The sequence below is a fragment of the Apis florea genome, unplaced genomic scaffold, assembly GCF_048593485.1.
Source record: "Apis florea isolate Af1SG1 unplaced genomic scaffold, ASM4859348v1 contig_2291_pilon, whole genome shotgun sequence".
Classification (NCBI taxonomy): domain Eukaryota; kingdom Metazoa; phylum Arthropoda; class Insecta; order Hymenoptera; family Apidae; genus Apis; species Apis florea.
Genome location: NW_028256553.1, coordinates 880004 through 904688, shown reverse-complemented (window position 1 = coordinate 904688; position 24685 = coordinate 880004). Strand labels below are relative to the sequence as shown.

The following is a 24685-nucleotide window of genomic DNA, read 5'->3' as shown; positions in this document are numbered from 1 at the left end:
GCCGTCCAAACGAAGCTTTGGTATCACTTCGATCGACTTTTTGGCGCACGTCCAATTAGAACGATACACTCATGTACACTTGATACGAGCATAGATCTCGAGAAATTAAAAGACGTACAAACTTCTATATGATATATGAATTTTAACTATATTGCCAAGACAATATTAAAATTAGAATTATATTAATATTATTAAATATAGAATTTTTATATAACATTTTTTATTTTTCTTTAACAATTTATTCAATACATTTACATTTTAATTGTGATTATATTTTAAAAAAATTTACATCCGTGTGCATTTTATTGAACACATATTATAATTTAATATGAATAACATATATATATATATATATATATATATATATATATATATATATATATATATATTTATATTTGTATCTTCTAAAAGTTTATTCATTGCTTAATATATCAGAAGATATTATGACTTTATAAGTAAATTATAGATGATTATATTATTTTTCCAACACCTTAATTAATCAATATAAAAATTACATTTATTTTTCTATTATATTTTGTCAACAAACAAGAAACTGGAAATTTTTTACAGCTATGAGATAGAACAAGAAAATTTTACTACATATATCATAGATAAAATCCATAAAGTTTACAACGTTTTAAATTTAAACATTTAAATTTAAACATGATATACTACATCAATAACAAAATTTATTTATAAGTTGTTTTCATATATTTTTTGTAGCAAAATCGAAGGCAAAGTATTTATTATTAAATAAAAAAATTTCATATTTGTTCCTGTCTTAAATACTGTACAAAATAGAAATTTTTCAAAGCATATGATAAACGTCATATTTTACTATATAAAAAATACGATTATCATATACGTAAATTATTATTTCTTTCAATCATCTAATTTTCTATATCCATTATGGTTTGCTTTTTCCATCTTGATTGAAATTTATGAAATGCACACATCCGCATACGCACATATGAACACTTTTCAGAATAGCCATCGTATGTAAACATCGTAGCATAACGATACATTCACGATATAATTTTTCTTTTTCTACTGCAGTCTTATTCAACTTGATTATAAGAAAAGAATAGAATTACATTTTATCCATAATCTGAAAAGCGTTATATTTTTTTCTTCTCTTTTTTTGTTTCTTATTAATTGATATAAATATATACAACTATTAAATGCACTGGAATCATTTTCTGGAAAGTCAATTAATTTAATTCCGTGTAAGGAACGTCTTCATTGATTTTACCAAAAAATATTCGTCTTTTAATATAAGATTAATATAAAGACTAATAGCTAATCGTAAATATTTTCTAACAGGCTCACGAATACAAGAAATAAATACAATTTATCTCATTCGTACTTTAATACGATATATAATAATTATTAAGTACTTAGAAACATATCAAAATGTAATCGATAACAATTTCATGTTATTTCAAAAATTGTTCTTGCTGTATTGTTATCTTTTGTAATTCAAATTCAAAATTTAACAATAACAATATTTGAAATAAGTCCCTGATGTTCTTAAAGAAAGTTTTATTCAACTGTGACCGATTTTGCTAAATTTCTTGGACAATCAACATTACATCCACGAAGAACTGCGATATGGAAAGATAAAAGTTGCATTGGAATAACAGTAAGAATTCCTTGAAGACAATCCACTGTCTTAGGTACTTCAAGAACTTTGTCTGCAAACATTTTCGTTTCACTATCTCCTTCTTCGCAGATGACAATTGGTTTACCATCTCGTGCTGTAACTTGTTGTAGAGCATTCATGCATTTCTAAAAAAAATTATGAGATAGTTATTACAACATTTTATATTAATCACAAGTAAAATTAATTTACCAAAAATTCTACTTACTATATAAACTGGATCTCTCATAACGATCATTATTACTGGCATCGAATCATCTACAAGTGCTAAAGGACCATGCTTCAATTCGCCTGCCATGATACCTTCACTATGCATATACGTCAATTCCTTAACTTTCTGTAAATAAAAAAAAAAATTATAATATAAATACGTTCATAATAATAATTTAAAAATATCATGTTTTAAATTTAGACGTACCAGAGCACCCTCCATGCACGTCGCAAAATTATATCCTCTACCCATAATCAGCAAGGATTTATGTTGGAATAAAGATTTTGCTAATTCTTTGACTTTACTATCAAGTTTCAGAACTTTACGAATAAGATTATCCAAATTCTTCAATCCTTCGATAATCTATTAAATGCAAGAATATTGTGACGTATTATATTATTTAAAATTCATAAAAATAATTAATTAAGAAATTAATAATACCTGTTGACGTCTGTTACCAAGAGAAATTCTGTCCTCACTCATAACCAAAGCAAACATTACAAGAGAAATAAATTGAGAGGTATAAGCTTTGGTGCTGGCAACACCAATCTCAGGACCAGCATTTATATGAACACCGCAATGTGATTCACGACAAATACTACTGCCTACAGTATTGGTAATACCAACTATTAAAGCTCCACGTCCTTTGCAATATCGCAAAGCCATTAGCGTATCTGCCGTTTCACCTATAAATAATAAAAATAAATTATATCATTTCACATATTTCATTAATAAATAAATGAATTATAATATTCATTACCTGATTGTGAGATGAAGAAACAAACATCATCTCTAAATACTGGCGTGTTTCTGTCTAGAAAATCGGAAGCTAATTCAACCATAACTGGCAATTCAGTTAATTCTTCCAAAAGTTGTCTAGTAGCAATAGCAGAATGATAGCTTGTTCCACAGCCAATAAGCATCAATCGTCTACATCTTTTGATTTCAGGAATGTAATCCTAACAGTAAATCAAATTAGATTAATTTGTATTAAAAAAAAATTAAAGAAAGATCAAATTGTCATAAACTTACTTTAATACCTCCCAACGTGACAGAATTATCCTGGAAATTCAAACGTCCTCTCATAGTGTTTACCACTGATTCAGGTTGCTCGAAGATTTCCTTCTGCATGAAATATTGATAATTACCCTTCATGATCTGTTGAATTTCCATCTTCAATGTGGTAATTTCTCTCGCATGAGGATCATCCATGCATCGACGGAGTCGATGAATGCTAAGAGCACCTTCTTTCACCGCAGCTACGTCATCATCCTGATATTGAGTAAAATTATTATGATTTAATAATTTTTTATTGATCTTTAATTTACTTATTGAAACGAAAATATTTATATTAATTAATGAAAAAAAAAGATTTATTTACTTCCAGAAATATAACACGATTTGTATGTTCGATCACAGCACTGGCATCGGAAGCAAAGAAATATTCGACTTCTTTATCCTCCAATGGTTGAAATTCAGAAGTGCTCTCGCTGCGTGGTATCACCGGAAGTTCAGTATTTCGGCCATGCGGACGATGATCTATCAAGAAAAAGAAATTAATTTTCTCTATATTACTGAAACACATCAAATATATCCATTATTTATAGCATATGAACACTTTATAAATTCACGAATCCAATATGATATATAAACATCTTTTTTAATTAATTATTAATGATCCATAATATCATATGGAGTACAGTTTTCGAGCTTAAACATAATTTTAGAGATTAACTTCAAAATTTATATATAAAACTTAAACTCTTTGAATAAGAGGCGTGGTTGATATACCAAAAATAGCACGATGCAATTGAATTAAGAGAGCATTAAAAAATATATCCATAAGTGATTACATCCTGCCATTTCTTTGTTTTTTACAAGCCCCACACCAAATTAGTCGGGAACGCGATAAGTAATAATACATATAAGTCGCAGCAATGTAATTAATTATCCAATGTAGTTTTAATTAACGAACAATATTAATATTAAGTAATTAAATGTTCGTGGAACGACAATAACAAGAGTGGTGAAACTCATAACATGACCGTGGCGATTATAATAACAAAGCGATTGGAAAAATACAATTATTAACATGTATATATAAAATGCAACTCATTAATTATTGTGACTGATATTAAACAATCAAATGATGAAATGTTTTGATATATTTCAGTAATTTAAAAAGAAGAAAAAAAAGGGATATCCTAAGAGAAGAAAAAAAAACACCCATTTAATTAATAATTAAGAAAGAAGAGGGAAAACAATATCTATCGAAGAAGATTGTCGTGTTAGATATATTCTGTTCTTTTTTGCAACTTTTTTTTTTAACATTATAAGAAAAATGCATTCTGTATACGTACTGAAAAGCAAGGTAAGGCATATGCCATTTCCTTAAATTCCATAAGATTAACGTGTAGCAATCCAATCCCAGATGGTTCGTGCTTTAACGAAACTAATAACATCTTAGAATGTTGCTTTAAAAGCGTGATTATAAATGGATCGACGGCAAGCAGAAGGAAAAAGAGACATATATGACTATAAAGTATTACCTTGAGTGGGCGCTTCACCTTCTGCTCAAATTTGGATGCGGGGGAGGTGACGAAAAAGAAAACAAAATAATTAGCAAACAAGTAATGCAGTAACAACAGCAATACAAAATATAGTGACATGAAAATAAAATAAGAAAACATGATGCACGCGCTATATTCGCTGTACGAATCAATTGTATACGAAATCTAGCTTGTATAGAAAATTTGAAAAAAGATATTTAATAATATGTTTATTAGAAGAAATTTAAGAGAACAATTTTCATTGAATAACATCCATTAAATATCTTTTCACAAATTCTTGTATGCAATCAAACATATTCTTTTAATCACAAAGCTTCAATGCATAAGCTTCTGCCGAGGATTTGCAGAAAAAAATGAATTTTATTTGTTGTGCAAAGTAATTTGCAAATTTTTATGACTATGATCTTTTTCACTTACTATGCTTCAAAGCAAATTAAAGTATTTTTATAGTGATTTCCTGTAATTAAGAAATGTGTATAAATATATGTATAGAATGAACCAAAGAGGAAGAGAATATTATTCTTGTTAGAACAATAAATTCGATTACAAAAAATTTCATGAAAACATAAATAAAATATGTAAATATCATGGTATATAAAATAATGTCGCGGAAAAATTTTGTAAAATACACATTAAAAATAAAAAGCGAAATTAGTTTACATGCATTTCTCAGACAATGGACCTTTTGCGCAATAGTTAAGTAGTAAAAATATAAATGATTTAAAATATCTTTTCTCAATATAAATTATTATATAAAGATAAAAGGTCCAAAGTTGAAAAGAAAGTGAGATAAGTGAGATAGAATAGTGTAGAGTAGTGTATATACCTTTGCTTACGCGTGGAGATTCATCTGTTGAGACGAAAAGTTGAGAAGAACATAACCATTGGTGTTCATGCAAAAGAAACATTATATAGTATCTATAAATGTACATGCAACGACTGTTTCATTGACTTTTAAAAAGAAACAAATAACAAATATAACTTGAATGAACAAATATTATGTAAATAACATTATTTTGCAGAATAACGTTCTATCATCTAATAATAATATGCTCAATATAATTGTAATACAGTAAAATATCAGTTATCCAAAGAATTGATCATATGAATACAAAATGAATATACTAATATCTTACAAATTATATTACAATATATTTGAATAACTTTACACTGATTTACACTAAATATTTTCTATAAATTTTCTTCCATATAATGAGATTTTGAAATTATATGATATTTTGAAATATTGATAAAACTGAAAATCTATTAATTAAATAAATTTATCGGATAATTGATATTTCATTATTATTCAAAAATAAAATATTAATTCAAAATATTGCTTGATTCAAGCAGCTATCAAAAAAATCTAATCTTCACAATTTCAGTGTTAAATACTTTAAATAAAAGATAGCGATAAACACAAAATACTTTGCATTAGTATAATTTATTATTTGTTAATTGTTGTTATTAAACAAAGATTTTTATTCAACACAAGTCTATATCGCTATTGAAAACACTAAAGAAAAACATAAAAAAGAATGATGATGATGCGACTTAGTGTGTTGCTTCGCGTTAATTACTTTAAAGAGTAGACAAGCTTTAAATTGAAGACATGCTATTAATATACCTCATGTTTAATCCTTAGAGTTGATACATAAAGAGACCATAGTTATTTTTAGAATATTTTCACCGTAGTATTATCACATAACAATTTCCTTTCAAGAAGAGAGAAGAGGGATAATAAAACCTGATAAAGGAAATAATCACTAATTCACCTTTTTTGGATATGATAAATATTTAAAAATTAAAATAAAAAAGCATATATTTCCACCTCTCATACCAATGCTATCAATATCACTTTAAATTGTAGCCCTCGGTGCCCGAGCGACCAAAGATAGCCTTGTGATCTTTTCTAAGATTTACCAAATCTTTATACCTTTTTCAAATACGCTAATATTTCAATTAAAATGCGGGTGGATTTGAATACATCCGTCAACTTACCTTTTCCATATAGGATGGGTACATGATCGGTGGCCAATCTTGTTTTTGTTTTAATACCCACGAGAAGTGGTGATCCTCTTCTCGTTGCCACACATTCGCCTGGAAAATATTTGCTCTTGAAGCATAGAGCAAATGCACCTTCCTAAAATTTCAATTGTTTTTAATAATCGAATAATATAAATTTTTTTTAATTAAATTCTTTTCCTAACTTATTTATAAAATTCTTTCTGATATAATTATTATTAAAATCAATATTATAATATTTTGTATTAAGCGATAAAATTTGCAATTGTTCAAATAATTACTCCTAATACAAAGCCATAAAATTTAGTTCAAACAATTGTAATTCATAGTCTGCGATAAAATTTTCAATTGTTCAAACAATAATAATTAATAATCTGCGTGTTACAGCAACAATACTTACTAATTGTTGAACAACTTGCTCGACTAGTTCGCGAAACGAGTAACCAGGATGCTGCACCCAGAGATGGTGAATGAGTTTGGCGATTACTTCCGTGTCGGTTTCACTCTCGAAACTGTAACCCCTTTGCTGGAGTAATGTCTTCACTTCCTTATAGTTTGTCACGATACCTTTATAGAAAACGTGACTTTAGCAAAACAGTGGAGACAATAATTTCTAATAATTACCAAAGATCAAATAATATTCTTACCATTGTGTACAACCACAAAAGCATGATCACTGTCTGATCTTTGAGGATGCGAATTCACTTCCGATGGGACACCATGAGTCGCCCAACGAGTATGTGCAATACCAACGTGACTATGAATCTTTGAGTCGAAATCAATATTAGAATCTGTAAAAAAATAATGAATTTTAATCAATTTTATCTTTCCTTATTTCCTCAAATATGATCTCTCATAGGATGAATAAAGAAACTGAATTCAAAAATATTATAAAATAATTTGAATTCACCGAGTGTGAACAACAATTTTCACGAAGAATTTTATTTTATTGAATATAATTTTTATAATACTTATAATATCTTGATGAACTGAATTACTATAAATGCAGAAACTTCTATATTAGACAATCTTTTTTAACCGCTCATTAATAGAGCGAAGGTTTTGCGAAGAAATTTTATAAATTGTCTTCATCAATTTGCTTAGAATTTTACTATCTCTCATAATTGTATCTTACACACTTTAATCATGCGAATACTTGCACGATTACTTGTTCTCGAAATATATTCTCTTGATTTGAAGGCACAATACTTTAATTTTTTGTATTTTTTTAATTTTCTTCAAGAAAAATAAGATTTCTCAATTTATTTTAATTTATTTTTTAGATTTTCATTATTCATTATAATAAAATATATTATCGAATTATAAATAATATAAATAAAGTAAGAAATAATAACGTGTACTCACTACAAAAGATCTCTTCTTCGAGAGCCTTGACCTTTCCTTGCTTTTTAATAATCGAGGTATCCTTGCCATCGGCGCTGTCAAGTGCAACACCTGGAAGAATATAAAATTTGCATAGAACAGTATCGAACAGTTTTATCGAATATTTCTTAGTTTTCTATTCTCAGAAACAGAATATTCGAATTTAAAATCGGATTTCTTCAATTTTTCCTCGTATTATTTGAAAATATCGATATAATATCAATAATTGATTCATACCTGCTGAATCATAGCCTCGATATTCCAATCTCTTTAAACCACCAACCAGGAACTCGAGAATTTCCTTTCTGCTCTTTGGTGTCAAATAATTGATATACGCGAATATTCCTAGAAAAAAAAAGATATGATATCTTTATAATTCATTTCATCCGATAAATTTGTATCATATTAGAAAATCTTTTTGTATACTTTAAATAATCAATTTTTTTTAAGATTTCAGTATTTTCGTTTTTATTTTTTTTTTTTATTAGAGATATTGAATATTCATGATCATCAATTGAAATTAATGATTTTTTTATTCATTGGATATAATTTTTTCCAAATTATATCCAATGAACTTCTTTTAAATCACCTAGATACAAGATTTCTGAAATTTGTTTAACTATACTTTAATTTTTATTTAACTATTTTAATTATAATTAAGCAACAAATGTATTGTCTTCAATATAAATAATAATTTTATAAACAGTTCCTTTTTAAAAATGTAACATTCACTTATTATAACATATTTGAAAGCAATGCAAAAAATATGAATAATTCAGAAAAATATATCTATCAAACATATTATACGTTATATCTAACATATCATTACAAAATATAAGCAAAATATAAAACTTATGTAGAATACTAGTTAATAGAGATAAAGCACATGAAAAATAATCAATTCTTCTACTACTCAGGGTAGCTTTAACACTATTCAATCATTGCAATAGATTTTCTGCTTGATTCAAATAAAAGAAATTTCACATTTTTTCCTATTTTTTTCAATATTTTATTGAGTTAAACTACGAAACTTTCGAATCGACTCAAAATTCCAATCATCCTGCTTTGAATAAGTATTATAGTGTATTCGCATCGATACGAGAGTTCGTGTTTGAAATCCTCTATATGCCATTACAAAAATGCAAAAAGTCGTCGCCCGTGAACAAACCAACACAGAGAAAAGAGATGTGTGCATGAAAACAGGTATAATTCGCCATACATGCACATAAGTGAAAGGGAAAGCTCACATATACGTGAGATCGAACGAAATGCTTGTTAGAATGTCTCATGCGTTCTGCAATAACGCACCTCTTGTCTACTCATCCTATGCTTTTTTCTAAAAAACGAAAATCTGAGAATAAAAAACATCACAGAAATATGCACTTATGTATTAAATCGATTTTTCATCGATAATACACAATACGTTGTATAAAGTTACGTTAAAAAGTTACACATGATTTTATCGGACGATGATTCGATTACTATCGATAATTAATCACGCATGCGCAAGTCTTAAAGCGCGAATTTAGAGTATCGAGTTTGAAAAGATGGCGTTGCTTCGATTAGAAAAGCAAACTGTGCGATCTATGCGATAATCGATTTTCATAACTCAGTTTCGATAGAATCATAGTGAATGAAAACAGTCTTGCACGAATAGTATTCGAAATAAGAAATAAAATTATTTGCATTAAAATATTTTCTTAATTATATTAGAATTATATTAGATTAATTAGACAATTTAAAGTAATAATTTGTTTTTATATTTTATATTATTATTATTATTAGATTTTATATTATTTGTTTTTATGAATTTGTTTTAGAAAAAATTTATCTAAAAAATCATAGCATAATACGTTAAAACTAAAAAAAGAACTGAAATAGAATATCTATCACGATTTCGCCACAGCTTTAAGCTTAATACGTTTTCAACATATATCTTGAATTCTAATTGTCATACGATATAAAATTGAATTTAGGATGCGAATTAATCTTTTAATTTACAAATTAAATCTCTTTACAATAAAAATAAGTTATAAAATATTATAATATATATTTATAGAAGAATAAAAAAAAGAAAGAAAAGAAAGAGAAAGAAGTTGAAAAAGGTAACTAATTCAATCAACTCATTTAAATTTTGACTGCTTAAAACTTTTATAAATGAAGTATTTATTTTAAGTTTTAAATATTTGAATTTAAGTAGATTTTATATATATATAAATTTAATCACTAAACGTATTAAGAATATTTTCGAGAATATTTTAAGAAAAAATTGAATGCACTTCAACAATCAAGTGTAACATAGATTATTTTATAACTTTCTTTTATATGAATTGATATAAAATAATGCGTATTATTTTTATGTTTCCAGTGATAATCGCGAAACAGATTATAGTGAAATTCATAAGAAATCGTGTATCGTAATGAAATTTACGAATTAATAAAAATTCTATATACGTCTCGTTATTATAGTAGCTTAACTTAACAATTGATTTGCTTTATCTTCGAAAATAAAATTTCCAATTCTATCAATTGTAATCGAGTGCTAATAATTCATAATTTTTTTTCCTTAATTTCTTTTCTTTCCTTTGTTTTAAGTATCAAACATCTCTTGATAACGATAAATAAGAATAAATAACTGTATCTTTAGTGCACTCGAGTAATATACATTGTAATGAGATATAAGATAATTGAATCGCTGAACCTACCACCCATCGCCACTAAAGAAGATACGATGAATAAGTACGAAGAAAAAAGATCACCGATCGAGGAACTGTCACCGGGGAGAAACTTACGAAAAGCGAAACAATCGCGAGCAGTGCATCGGCGCGTAAATGTAATTTGATTTCGTGCCGACCCGACAATAGACGATCGAACGATCACGTCACGATTAGATTGCGCTTTACTGTAATCGTCGATAAGTTTCTGATAGAGAAACATCCTAAAAATGATCTGCAAAAAGGAAAAAAAGGAAAAATAAAAATTTTCTTTTAGATTTTAAATCTAAAAGATAAGTTTGATTCCATTTATCTAGAGAAGTAATTCCCTATTGATCAAGCTTGATCAAGCTTTAATCCCGATTTTTTAATATTTTTAATTCAAAATATTAGTAAATCCATGAAAGATATAAAATCTTAATTAGTTAATCCATATACGACAATAACGTTTTTTTTTTTCAGGAATTTCTGGAATGCAATTATACAATGAGATTTTTCAAATTTCTATGTTTCTAAATATCTATCTTTTTAACTATATACTATATATAATTAGATGTTGAAAAGAAAGTTGTATTATATTTTCAACAATTTTGCGAAGATTATTAATTATTCTGAGGTAATTAAAAATCTCAATGTGCTAATAATAATGTAATTTTAATAATATATAACTTAAATTGTTATTTAATTTGTGCATTTAAAATTTATTAAATCATCATAATTGATATTGAATCATTTTATGATATGATTATATTTTTTTATTTTATTATTATTTTTTAATACAGGTATAATACAATATAAGATAAGTGAATTATTGAATAATCGTTTTTAGAATTCTAGTTTTTAAATTATATACTTCATAGATAAGAAATTGATAATAATCGAGTTTATTCGAGTACTTACTTCCTATTATATAGGTATTGACATGATTTTTTTCCTTACAGATATTGATATGTTTTCGATATGTTGCACTAATTGGAAAAGTAAACTTAGAAATAAGTCAATTTATTATAATTTATACAGTTAGTATATTATTCAATTGTAGCTAGTTTTTCAATTATTTAAATTTTATATAAATATTATAAAATTGTTATATATATAGTCTTCTAATAATTACATTTTTTAGATATTCCTTTTTTAAGATATTCCCAGATTTATGCAGAATCTATGCATATCAATAGTTTTATCGTTCTTTCTCTAAATATTATTTTATAGTTGGAAATTTGATCAAATTTGGTAAATCATTTACATTTCGGAATAAAGAAACATTAATAATTTATAACTTTAATAAAGTAAGAAAAGTTTAAAAAAAAGATTTATTAAATATTTTTCATTATTAAATAACATTTCTTTATTAAATGATAATTTATATTTTAATTTATTAAAAGAAAAAGAAAATATTAAAAAAATAGATAATGATTTTGAATATATTTTGAATTACACTAATAACTTAAAATCATTTATCTTAATAAAGTCAGGAATCAATATTACTTTCCAATTATCAATCAAATTCAATTGATTTCCTTCTTTAAAATAATTTAATTGTTTATCAAATAACGATTCAATTTGAATAAATCTGAAAATTTATTATAATACATCTAATGTTCATGAAATCGAATAATTGGAATATAGAACGAATAATTACAATATAATTGTAACTTATTGACATAAAATGATTCGATTAATTCAAGAAATCGACGAGAAATGCTAACGGTACATATATACAGAAATGTATCTCATATAATTGATTTCCTTCCTTTAGACCTTGAATCGTATATGATTCTTCTGATATGTGATATATGTAATTTATATAACTCTTTCCTAACTCTTTCCTTCTTTCGTTGCGACCACAATTGGAACGTAGTTTGTTTCATTTTCTATTCATCTTACTTTAAATTTTGTAATGGAAGATATCGTAAAAAGTAAATAGTACATCAAATTTTTAATTTGAGAAAAAATGTGGATAAATTTGGCTTTAATAGATATATATATATATATATATATATATTTCCAAATCTTAAAACACGCTATTAAATATTCATAAATATAACGAAAGTTAACAAATATTCTAGATAGATATGGATTTTATCGTTTATTGTTTCTTATTTCGATTAGAAAAAATTTATTTACAGCACTTTTTAATCGATAATAAATCTTATAACTAATTTTGTTTAATTATGGTTTCAATGAATTAAAGTTTTATGTTATTTTGATGCTTATAGAAAAATAATGCTTAACAAAATAGAAAGTACTAACTTAATGGAATAAAAATTTATAAATGAATAAAAAGAAATTTGTTTTTGAACTAAAAGTTAAAATCACTTAAAGAAATGAAAGATTTGAAATGTCAATTCGTTTGGAATGTATATATTTACCAAATCAAATCGAAAAAAAACAAGTGACAAATTGGTGAAAGGAAAACCAAAGTAAAAAGATGAATCATGAACAAATTCCTACGCGGTTGAACGAGTTATTTTCGTCGTGGGCCGAACAAATTCTCTACTTAGGATTCCATGGACGTAAACAAAAATCAGGTTCTCCCTTGTAGCGAGGCTATGAGTTTGAATTTCGTGAGAAAGGTAAAGGTAAACTGGTGTCCTATGTACTCGAAGATATACAGAAACATGGCTGTTTGCAAGTATACAATATTTTTAAAAAATTATGAATCGTTCAATTTAAAAAGATACGTACGTAATTTTCGATTTTATTGTTTTAAAGATTATCGACGAATCAAATGCATCAATATATTATATGCATTGTTGAAAGAAATTATTTTCTGTCGATTTGTAATAATATTTAAATCGACAAAATAAATGTTTGAAGTTCAAGTAACATTTAAGTAGAGCCAAGGTAATCAAGAGTTGAAAATGTACCAGTTCCTGATGATCGTTTTATAATAAGACCACGGCCTTGAATTGGATTGGATTAACCAGGTTTATTACGTTATCTTGAATACATATCCAAATTATATCAAAAGTAATTCAGATTAAAACAACTAATAAAATAATTATAATAATTATTCAAATCTTATTACAAAGCAGTAGAACAAATGTAGATATAATTAATAGAGAAATCTTTTCCTTCAAATCGTAAAAGATCAAAGAAAAGAGAATTGTTGAGAAGTTGTATATAAAAATACAATAATATCTTGATAAAAATAATCAATTTGGCTTCTATATATATCATATAAGATTTTAAAATTCTAATTTTTAGTCAAAGTATATTATTATTCGTCTCATTTATATTTTCGCTATTTTATATATAAATAATCAAAAATGATAATGATCGTTTATTTTTATAAAAAATATCATTATATTTTAATACATTAGTAAATTATTACTACTAATCATTATCATATTATTATAAATCATTTATATTGTTTGCATTTCTAAATTTTAAATTATAATTTAAAATTATAATTAATTGTTGATTGTTTTTGAGATATCTGATAAATATAGATAAAATAGTGTTTTTATTAAAATAAAATTTTTATTACTGTTTCAATGATTACAACAAAATTAATCTTGATAAAATTTATCTTCATTTGATATGCATTTAAATGCTAATTTTTTTTAGTGTAATGTATACGTGTACGCGTATCATATAGCATACAACACGAGGCCATCGTCTAAATGTCACATGTAACTATCCTGTAAAACGCTGCACCCTCTCTCGTCGGCGTCAGATTCGCCACCAGGTAACTTTCACTCGTAGTTCGAGGCAGGCATATCGATACTAAAGTTCAATTCGATTCTATTGTAAGATACTATGAGTGTTGACAAAATCATGAAAGGATATATAACACACATGGAAACATGGACTGCTATTTTGTTCCGATAAACTTTCGATGAACTTTGAGAAGCTTGATTGTGGACACAAATGTTTCATTGAATCACGTTGTCTCGTTGCAACACCCTATTATAGTCCTGTTACCTGCGAGAATGTAATGCCGAGTCTACATGCTTCCGTAATTTGATGGAATGCAGTTTTGAAACGCGCATTTTCTAACCAACTGCATAGATAATAAAATGAAATGAATACTTATTTATTTCATTTTTTTATTATATTTTCTAGTTTATATAAAATTTCGTGAAAGTTTTAGATAAATGAATCAAAAGTTAGTTTTCATAAAATTTATGACGCTAGAAATCTGTATGGAATTTTATAATTTAGAAATTAAGTTCTAATAATTTTTTGCAGATATAACAATTCTATAAAAAAAAAAAAAAAAGAATTATTAAATTCTATAAATTCATAAATTAATTAGGATTAATCGTAAAATTTTCTACATTCTATATCAATAATTAAATTTATATGTACCAACAAAATGTCGATGTAATCAACCGATTTCGTAATTCCATAATTGAGAAGAATCTTTCTCTTTTTGCAGCAACTCTCTAGTTTCTTAGTCTTTATTTCGACATAATCTCAATATAACGATTCAAAAAAGTTAACTCATCTTTTACTATTCGTCGGAATATTTAATCGAAAATATTTTTCTCCTTTCTCCTTTCGAAAATATTTAATATGGCAATTATACGACTATTATCTGAAAAATGTTTTTTTTAATCATTCTTTGATAATTTCATCAAAACTTTGACAAGCAAAATTCCTGGCATTCATTAAATATTAAGCATCAAAACGTAAATATCTGGGTCGTTGGCCACAATTACGATTCGATTATTCGAGGGAAAAATGAAAATGGAAGAGTATATCTGGAAAATACATTCGAATTTACCAAATACAATATCAATTAACAGTATAAAACTTAATTAAAGCTAAACAAGATTTTATTCACTTAGCTATAGATAGAATTAAAAGAAAGTTTCTATTCAAGATATTCGAGCGGGCTTGTTAATTAAATTAAACCTTCGTAATAAAATAGTTCTAACTATAAAACAATAATCTATAAATACAAAAGAACATAAATTTTCATTGATTGTGGTTGCATTATTTTATATGAGAAATCCTGCGATTTAAATAATAATATAAAAAATTAAGAATATTAAAAAAAAAATCGAGATTATATATCAGAGATATTATGATTGAAAACTATTATTAATATTATTAATATTATTAATTTAGTTATAAATATTGATCTTAAAAATAATATTCATTCCAAATATAATAATTATTTTGCTCAATCGGTAAGGATTAAAAAAATTGTTTGTCTTTGTTTAATTAATATTTCGTTTTAATTAATTTATGACTGAATATTGTTTAATGATTTTTAAAAAAAAGTCTTACGTACACAACGAATTCCTTTTCTTTGTAACAAATAGAGAAATTGACTTTCGCTACGATTTGAATGATAAAAGAATAATGTTTATTGATATTTAATATTAATATCTTAATATTATAATTAATATTATATTTTCGTTTTCTGTAATCTGTAAATCATTTGCTTTTATAAATAATGTTTTTTTTTAAGATAAATTTACCAAAAGAAAATAAATAAATATTGTAATTTCCAAGAGAGAAAGAGAGGATTATCACAAAGAAAAAATATGAACCGTTAATTTCCTTCATCGAAGTGAATACCAATGCAACGTAGATTTTCAAAATGCTTATCGGAAACTATTAAAATTCATATATTTGTTCATTGATATAGGACGTTTATATGTCCGTTTACTGTATAATATTTTATTTATTGTTATTCCAAATTTTTTTAAACTATTACTTTATTGACTATAATAATAATTATTCTTAATCATTATTAGATTCTAAGATATTCTAATATAATTATCTATTTTATTTCTGTTCAATTACGTTCTCTCGAATCTCCAATTTCCTCTTATCGAAAGCAAAATTTCATACCGACTTTGTAAATAACATTAATGCAAATTCCATTGATCTTAATAATAGACTTAAGTAAATTAATACATTATGCAAATATTGTGATAAATTATGTAAAAAATTTTCATTAAAATAATTTTTACAATTTATGTAATAGATTTAATATATATTTAATATAATAAATAATTATTAATTTATATCAATTGTTATTAATTTCATAATAATAATTAATTTCAAAATTAACTTTAAAGAAATAACATTTGAAAAATTTTTTATTTTGATAAAATCTTTTTGTAAAAAATTAAAATTAAAAAAGTAAAATTATTCTACATTCATCTCTTCCTTTTATGAAATGAAAAATCTAAAACATGCGAAATCCCTATAAATGCTCAGATTCATTATGTGATTGATATTAACACATTAATAAATCCAATTTTACATAATAATCAGACTTTTAAATATCCATTCTCTATTTGTGAACAATGTTTAGATCAGCAAATTAAGTATTGGAGATGCCAGATGTTGACTTGACTAACGTGGCGGAAGAATCATACCGGTGGCACATTTATATAGAACAAAATATTATATTGTACCTAAATAATCTGTCAACACTTTTTATTTGGTTTATATGAATGTATATTTTCGTCATAAAAATTTTTCAATCAAACAATCCATCGATATCGTCGATTCTAACAAAAAATATGATAGAACGAGAAGCTCAAGTTGATATCAAGTAATCATTATTTACTCACCGCACATGTTGTATGTATTGTTGGGTACCCGCCACGTAAGTTAATAAGATTGGACACAAGTAGAAAGCAATCAGAATGTCACTAGCTACCTCCGTAATGTTCTGAACTACTGTGAAGCACAATCTGAGCTACACTACAGCGTGCTGCTGCCTCTTATGATATGAGATTTCATATGGGTGTGGATACAATTGCACCTATAGATAGTTGATTCATATGTGTGTGTAATTCTGTCACGCCGAACCATTGACAGTGGGCACATCATTTGCACGTTGACGTATCGTATCATATGAAGAATTTTAACAAATTGACAATGCAACAGAAAATTTATTTATGGATTTTTTAGTTAACACATAGATAAACACTGTGTAAATACAAATAATGCAAAAACATTGGAGATCGTAATAATGAGATATATTGGTAAAACTATTTGTAACAATATCACAAAACACACACCGTAAATGTCACTCACAATCCATAAATAAATGAATTATTAGGATCGCTTTCTTTGCTTGATTTTCCTTATTCAATTGCAAAAAATGATAAATAAATTTGAAAGATGAAACACATTAATATTCATAGAAATGGTGAAAAAGTGAAATGTTTGGAATCTTGTTGACTTAGTTCTTATTCACACTGTAAAAGCACAAGGTAGAGTGCGCTACCTGTCAATAATTTTACCTATCGATAATTTAGATATCACGCTTTTAAAATTTTTAAAGCTTTTATTTTTATTATTAAATATATATATATATCGATCTTAATATATATAATGGTATGTAAAAACCAATTAAATACAAAAATGAATTTTATGTAAAATTTTATGTAAAATGTTGTTCACAATTACTTACTTACTAAAATTTTCAATAATCACATTTGATTGGATATTTCTATTCGCGCCTTATAATTTAATGAGTCTGAGTTGCATACGTAATAATTGGAATATTGTGCCAAATATTATGCTGTAATAATTGTTAATAGAAAACTCGCCTATATATTCGATGATTGATTTGATGAATAATTTTGTGTTAAATATTATTTTATTATATTAAAATATAATTAGTTCTTTTAGAATTAAATCGTTGAATAAATTTTTTGTGATATTTATTCTTTATTATTCTAAACATTTTTGACAATTTTCTTTTGACTCTCAGGTATATATAATAAAAAAAATAAAAAATAAAACAAATAAAATTATGTAACATATAATGAAATAATAAATTTGAATTTTCCATATTAAAATAATATTTTAAAAAGATATATGAATTCTTATATTAATTTTGCATGTGATTTAACAAATACGAATATAAATTTTATTAACATTGTATTAAATATGTCAGGAAAAGTTTAAAACAATTGAAAATTCATGACATTCATTATTCTGTCATAATTAATAGTCAATCTAATACATGGGAAACTATGAAGTCGTAAACATGTTTGCATTAGGTACAACAATGGTATTGGTGGAAATATTGGGTGAATGTAACATATTGCATATCGTATAAACAAAAATAAATATAAAAAGAATTAATTTTGATTCTAAAGGGTAGTAATTAATTTATAATATATAAAGCGTGGATTAACTAGAAATCATAACGATTTCAAGATAACTGTCAAACATGACCTTTTTAATATGAAAGTAACACTACGAATGAAAAAAATTACTTTTAATATCAGAAAAAGTGAGAATATAATTACAAATTTTTACATCATTGAAAGTATAATGTTCTTTATAGATGCATAAAACATTTCATACAAGTATTTTACAGACAATCGTATAACCTTTTGACACATTATGGCAAATCCGGGCGATTCTATCATATGTGGGGGTTTTTCATTTTATAATAATTTTGATTCGGCTAATTTAGCAAAAGTTGAACTAGTAAAATTACCAGAAACTTTTGAAAAGGGTAATTTCCTATTTTTATATATTATGACTTACATATTTTTTTTTATTATATGCATTAATATATGATTGATAATTTCATATTTAATTGTTTTTAGATGGATGTGAAACAGAAAATAAATCATGCAGAAGCTTGAATTCAGAAGATACAATAGATTATGAATTTAACTTATGGACAAAACATGATTGTCATGGAACACAATTTCAAAATAATAATAGAACATGGTTTTATTTTGGTGTTAAAACAAACACTCCAAATGTTTATATCAAATTCAATATAATTAATCTAAATAAACAAGTTAAAATGTTCAGTCAAGGAATGTGTCCAGTTTTTAAAATTGTGCCTGGTCATCTACATTGGGAACGGATTCAAGATAAACCTACTTACACTGTAAATTTTATTTTAAATATAATAATACTTTATGTTTCTAAAAATCTATATAAATTTACAACATTTCAGTTGGATCAAAAAGGAAATGATTTTACATTATCGTTTCTTTATAATGCTCCTGAAAATTCAAAAGCCATAACATATTTTGCATTTACTTATCCTTTCTCTTATACTGATCTACAAAATTATTTAAGAAGAATTGAAGTAAAAATATCAAAAAGGAATTTAACATCTGCTGATGATATTTATTATCATAGAGAATGTGCAATAAAATCTTTGGAAGGACGAAGAATGGATCTAATAACAATAAGTTCATTTCATAACATATCAACAGAGAGAGAAGATAGACTGAATAATATGTTTCCTGAAAAAAATGAAGAAAGACCTTTTAAATTTTATGATAAAAAAGTACATAAATTATAAAATTATGAAATTTATATAAAATTATATATATATATATAACATGATATATATATTTCATATATATGAATTTTCATTAAAATTCTTAGGTAATTTTCATTAGCGCAAGAGTTCATCCAGGAGAAACACCATCTAGCTTTGTTTTTAATGGTTTTCTTAATTTTCTTATAAATCGCGAGGATCACATTGCAATTAATCTTCGCCGCCTTTATGTGTTCAAATTAATACCAATGCTCAATCCTGATGGTGTAGCCAGAGGTCATTATCGAATGGATACTAGAGGAATAAATCTTAATAGAGTCTATCTCAATCCTTCTTTAAAGGATCATCCAACAATATATGCTGCAAGAAATTTGATAAAGTAAATAAGTAAAATGATTTTAATATTCCAATGTTATAATAAAGATGAAATTAATAAGAATAATTTTTATTAAGATATTATCATCATACATATCAACTGCCAAAAGAAGATGAGATATCAAGTATATATTTAGGAAATGGTGAAAATACTTTAACCATCATTGATTCTTCTTCCACAATTGCAAATATAGTACGTGATACAACAACAAGATTACTTCAGCAGGTAATAAAAAAATATTATTTTTTAATAATTTATTTGAAATATTAATATTTTTTTAAATATAAATATATCCAAATATATATAAATGAAATAAATATTAATTTACTATTTAATAGGTAACACTTATGACTTTAGATGAAAAACATAAAGATGAACCGAAAATTTTTCAGGAATGTACATTACCAAAAAATTTGAATAACATATCTCAGGGTACGATATTTAAATTGAATTATTAAATATGCGATCAACAAAATTCTTTTATTTATTTATGCACATTATGTGAAGGTGGTGGAGAAGGCTTATGTAATAAAACAGAAGAAAGTAATAATTCTGTAGAATTTAAATCTGATAAAAAAACATATACAGCTGTTGGCATAGGACAATTACCTAAAGAAGATTCTGGATTATATCTATACATTGATCTTCATGGTCATGCTTCAAAAAAAGGTGTTTTTATGTATGGCAATTACTTTGATAATGCAGAAGATACAATAACATGTATGCTTTTGCCAAAATTAATGTCCATTAACAATCCAAATTTCCATTTTACTTCATGCAATTTTACAGAAAAAAATATGTATATTATGTACGTTTTATTTATTATCATTATTATTATTATTATCAAAATAAAATGAACAATATATTCTTATATTTCGTATAAAATTTTTATTTTTGTAGAGATAAAAGAGATGGTATGTCAAGGGAAGGATCAGGTCGAGTAGCTGTATATAAACTTACTGGACTTATACGTAGTTATACGCTTGAATGTAACTACAATTCTGGACGTTTAGTAAATACAATACCTGCAAGAGTTCGTGATGGTGTAAATAGAGCTATGACTCATATATTTGTTCCACCAAAGTATACACCAACAGTTTTCGAAGCGGTAAAATATTTTTTTTATTTTTTATTCAGAAATTTTTCTTAAATATATCATATAATTATTACATGTTTTAATTATGTTTATAGGTTGGAGCAGCATTAGGTCCTTCAATTCTTGACCTAACAAATAATAATCCTAATAGTCGATTGCCAAATAGCCAATATCGCTCTTTAAGAGGTGTAAAATCTTATTTAAAATTAGCATATGTGAACAATCTTTCATCACCGAATAGCAAATCTCTACAGAAGGTAAATTTTGATGTAAATAACGAGAATGAATTTTCAGCTGTTAATATAAGACAGTGTGTACTGTCTTAATTCACAATAATTATTTATTTGATGCTTTTTCATATTAATATCAAGACACATTAGTGCCTAAATAAATTGCATTCTGTTACTAGTTAAAGATGTGGGAGAGAGATTTTGTATACATATAAATTGTATATTATTTTAATTCAATAGTATAACATTATAAATTTTTTATTCTAGAAGAAAAATCTATTCTTATTTTATAATAAAATTATGATATAATATTATGATATATATAGCAAATTGTTATAATAATAACATATTAGGTACTTAATACATTTTAAATATGCGACTAATACAAATCTTGTATTATGTAAATTTTTATTATATTGAACTAATGGGTCTTCCAATCTAATATATGTATGCATGACAATAATATTTGCTATACTTTTATATAAAAGTTAAAAAAAAAAATGTTCGTCTATTCGTTTTTATAGATTTATTACATATTTTAATCATAATTACTAATGTGTGTACAAAGTGCAATTTTTTGCAATTTAATTATTGCGTTTAATATATTAACAAATATGTTATATTTTGTATATACATCGTTTTTTATTGCTTAATGATGTTTTTATAATATAATGTTTAGTGTATATATATATATAAATTTTATAAAATTGTATAATTGTTTATTGTTTTATATTACAAACAAATAATATAGAATAAAATCAATGTTGATTGACTTTTTTACAAAAAAATACATTCTTTTTTTATTTTCTTTAGACCATTTTTGATGCACTATGTTTGTGGTGACAGTAGATAAGTGCATTTACAATAATATTATATGCACTTAAGAATTTTATCATGGATGCGAGTAGTAATAAGAAATACACACAGTAATTAATGATATCTATTTCTTTAGCAAAAAAAAAGCAAAACATAAATAATGTTTTTTGCTGTTTTAAATAATTCAAACATATATTTCTAGCTGATAAAATCTTTTAAAAAAATGCAGAATTTTAAATTAGAATTTAGCATTGAAATGAAAGTTTGTTTATTTTAAAATTCATCAAATGAATAATATTTTATGTATTTTTCAAATCTTTTATTTGAGTAGTTTTTATAGGTCGTATGATTTAAAATAATAAAAGTGGCTATTTTATGTATTATGTACTTCTTTTTTAAAAAAAAAATACAAAGTACATGTATTTATTAAAAAAAAGAGTATATGTTTATTATCATATAAAATTAATATTAATATAATATCGTAAATATCATAAAATTACTTCATTTAAAAATATTGAAATAATTTTTATAATATTTATTGTCATGCTTTCTATTATTTGAATGTAAGTGCTATTACTGATCAAAGAAAGTATGTATAAATTTATGTATGTATACAAGTTCTATAATGTATTCTATTCTACATATACTTTTATATACACATATATGAATACATACATGTCCTATTGTTTTAATAAATTTATAATATTTTTAGTGATAATTTATTTACCTTATTTTTATTTTTCTCCTGATAATCCTTAGTCCTCTTATTATATTAATTGTTATATAATCTATATGTTCTTAATATATTAAATATTTCATTCAAAAACTACTATATAAATTAGGTTTGCAACTATAAATTAAATGAAACTATTGAATGAATAAATTAAATATCATTGAATTCATTATTGAACAAGAAATATTGTTTATCTACCTTTTCTTCTTTAATTTAATCACAAATACAAGGATGAAAAATTGTAAGAAAAGTAAGAAAAAAATCAATCTCTCTCTCTCACAAATTATATATTATATAATATTCATTGTATTACATTTATTTTCTTATTTATACTTTTATTCACAGGATAATAATAATGTTATGCCTTCAGATTCTTATAATTTGAAAGAAATTGAATCTCAGATAATTAACTCTTCTGTTGGGTTAAAGAACTCAATGAAAAGTGAAACGAATTTCATAAAAAAATCATGTATTATTCGTCGCACCACATCTCTTTATACTGCAGTAAAAAAAATAAAAAATAATAGAAAAACTCGACAAACTGTAACTCGTATACCGCTAAAAAATCAGTGCGTCAATAATATCGAAAGTACTTCGAAAATCCCTGTAATTGGACCAAAAAATGTTATGAAATCATTTTTAAAAAATTCAGAAAATCGTTTGAAAACTTCTTGTTTTGGATGTATCAACGATTCCTCGGAAATAAGAGATATTCAACATGAGAATAAAAAATTAACAACAATAAACAAATATTCAAAAATGGCTTTGTCTTCTGAAGAAACAACTATTGTTAAGCATGGAGCAAAAAGATTAAAAATTGTTTCTATAAAAGTAAATAAAGGAAAACCGGAAATTGGAGAACCATCTAATATTGTCTCGGAAACTATGAAATCACCGTCATTACTTATGTCTAATAAACAAAATGTAAAAAAAACTTCAAAAACAACAAAAAAATATTGTTCTAAAATGGAGCAAAATAAATTGAAGTCTTCCAAAGTGAAAAAATCAATAGAAATATTGTAGTGATTGAAAAATTAAATAATGAGAGTGCAACTAAAATTCTAAATTAGATTATAAAACAAGTCGTTATATAGAAAAATAATCGTTTAATAATCAATTGTGACTTTATAATTCTTTTAGATGAATACTTTAAATATAAGAAAATTATGTATATTAAGTATAAACTATTTAATTAATATATACATGTAAACATTTATCATATTGTTAAAAAAAATAGGAATTTTTTGTTTTTTTTATTTCTTTCTTAAAATAGAAAATTCAAAATTAAATAAATAATTAAATCGATATAAAATCATTTAAGTAAAATATAATATTTATACATTTAAATTAGATTATATTAAAATTCATTTCAAATTGCAATACTATGTAATATTCTTATTGTGAATACATATATTATGTATCATATATATGTATATAAATTTCAAAATATATAAAGTTATATTATTTATTGTAAAAAAAATAAGAATAAAGAAGCATACAACATTAAGTTATCTCCAATAATAAATTTTAATATTTTTTAAATATCATATATTATCTAAATATTTAAAAAAGTAAAAAATACAAATAAACAAATTATAAAAATTATTATTAAATTATGTTAAATCACTTC

The 24685-nt window shown here is 24.7% G+C and overlaps 2 protein-coding genes and 1 long non-coding RNA gene across 7 annotated transcripts in view; 2 read left to right on the top strand and 1 right to left on the bottom strand.

Annotated features, from left to right (window-relative positions):
• The window catches only part of LOC147658284 (uncharacterized), a 43449-nt gene extending 38347 nt beyond the window's left edge, over positions 1-5102 (top strand). Inside the window, exon 3 of the long non-coding RNA XR_015290728.1 lies at positions 4045-5102. This is a non-coding gene — a long non-coding RNA (uncharacterized LOC147658284). The remainder of the gene's footprint in view (positions 1-4044) is intronic.
• Positions 204-17763, bottom strand: Gfat2 (glucosamine-fructose-6-phosphate aminotransferase 2). 4 transcript variants are annotated; one of them, XM_086903306.1, is made up of 16 exons: positions 17562-17763; positions 17109-17335; positions 8087-8194; positions 7832-7921; positions 7114-7257; positions 6867-7033; positions 6443-6584; positions 5268-5291; positions 4421-4441; positions 3253-3410; positions 2904-3143; positions 2632-2830; positions 2313-2557; positions 2079-2234; positions 1869-1997; positions 204-1788 (listed from the first exon to the last, which is right to left on the bottom strand). In XM_086903306.1, exons 2-16 carry the CDS (start codon positions 17113-17115, stop codon positions 1543-1545), a joined length of 2076 nt encoding a protein of 691 aa, XP_086759432.1. In that variant the 5' UTR covers positions 17116-17335; positions 17562-17763; the 3' UTR covers positions 204-1542. The 4 variants fall into 4 exon arrangements, with proteins under 4 accessions (XP_086759432.1, XP_086759431.1, XP_086759433.1 ...); XM_086903305.1 differs by having other exon boundaries at positions 17109-17763; XM_086903307.1 differs by lacking the exon at positions 5268-5291.
• A 728-nt stretch (positions 17764-18491) lies between these two features.
• Positions 18492-24562, top strand: LOC100870528 (cytosolic carboxypeptidase-like protein 5). 2 transcript variants are annotated; one of them, XM_012489305.3, is made up of 11 exons: positions 18492-18787; positions 18875-19015; positions 19110-19402; positions 19472-19810; positions 19912-20183; positions 20258-20405; positions 20519-20612; positions 20688-20988; positions 21081-21288; positions 21372-21533; positions 23401-24562. In XM_012489305.3, exons 2-11 carry the CDS (start codon positions 18901-18903, stop codon positions 24076-24078), a joined length of 2610 nt encoding a protein of 869 aa, XP_012344759.2. In that variant the 5' UTR covers positions 18492-18787; positions 18875-18900; the 3' UTR covers positions 24079-24562. The 2 variants fall into 2 exon arrangements, with proteins under 2 accessions (XP_012344759.2, XP_086759430.1); XM_086903304.1 differs by having other exon boundaries at positions 18753-19015.
• The last annotated feature ends 123 nt before the right edge of the window (positions 24563-24685 follow it).

Bases quoted from the DNA above. Each gene is read 5' to 3' on its own strand.
- LOC100870528 (XM_012489305.3), top strand. From the start codon at position 18,901: ATGGCAAATCCGGGCGATTCTATCATATGTGGGGGTTTTTCATTTTAT. The intron at 19,016-19,109 runs GTAATTTCCTAT...AATTGTTTTTAG, and splicing joins ACCAGAAACTTTTGAAAAGG to ATGGATGTGAAACAGAAAAT. The intron at 20,613-20,687 runs GTACGATATTTA...CATTATGTGAAG, and splicing joins TTTGAATAACATATCTCAGG to GTGGTGGAGAAGGCTTATGT.
- Gfat2 (XM_086903305.1), bottom strand. The intron at 3,411-4,420 runs GTAATACTTTAT...TTTTCTTGATAG, and splicing joins AGGTGAAGCGCCCACTCAAG to ATCATCGTCCGCATGGCCGA. The intron at 3,144-3,252 runs GTAAATAAATCT...ACTCAATATCAG, and splicing joins ATCGTGTTATATTTCTGGAA to GATGATGACGTAGCTGCGGT.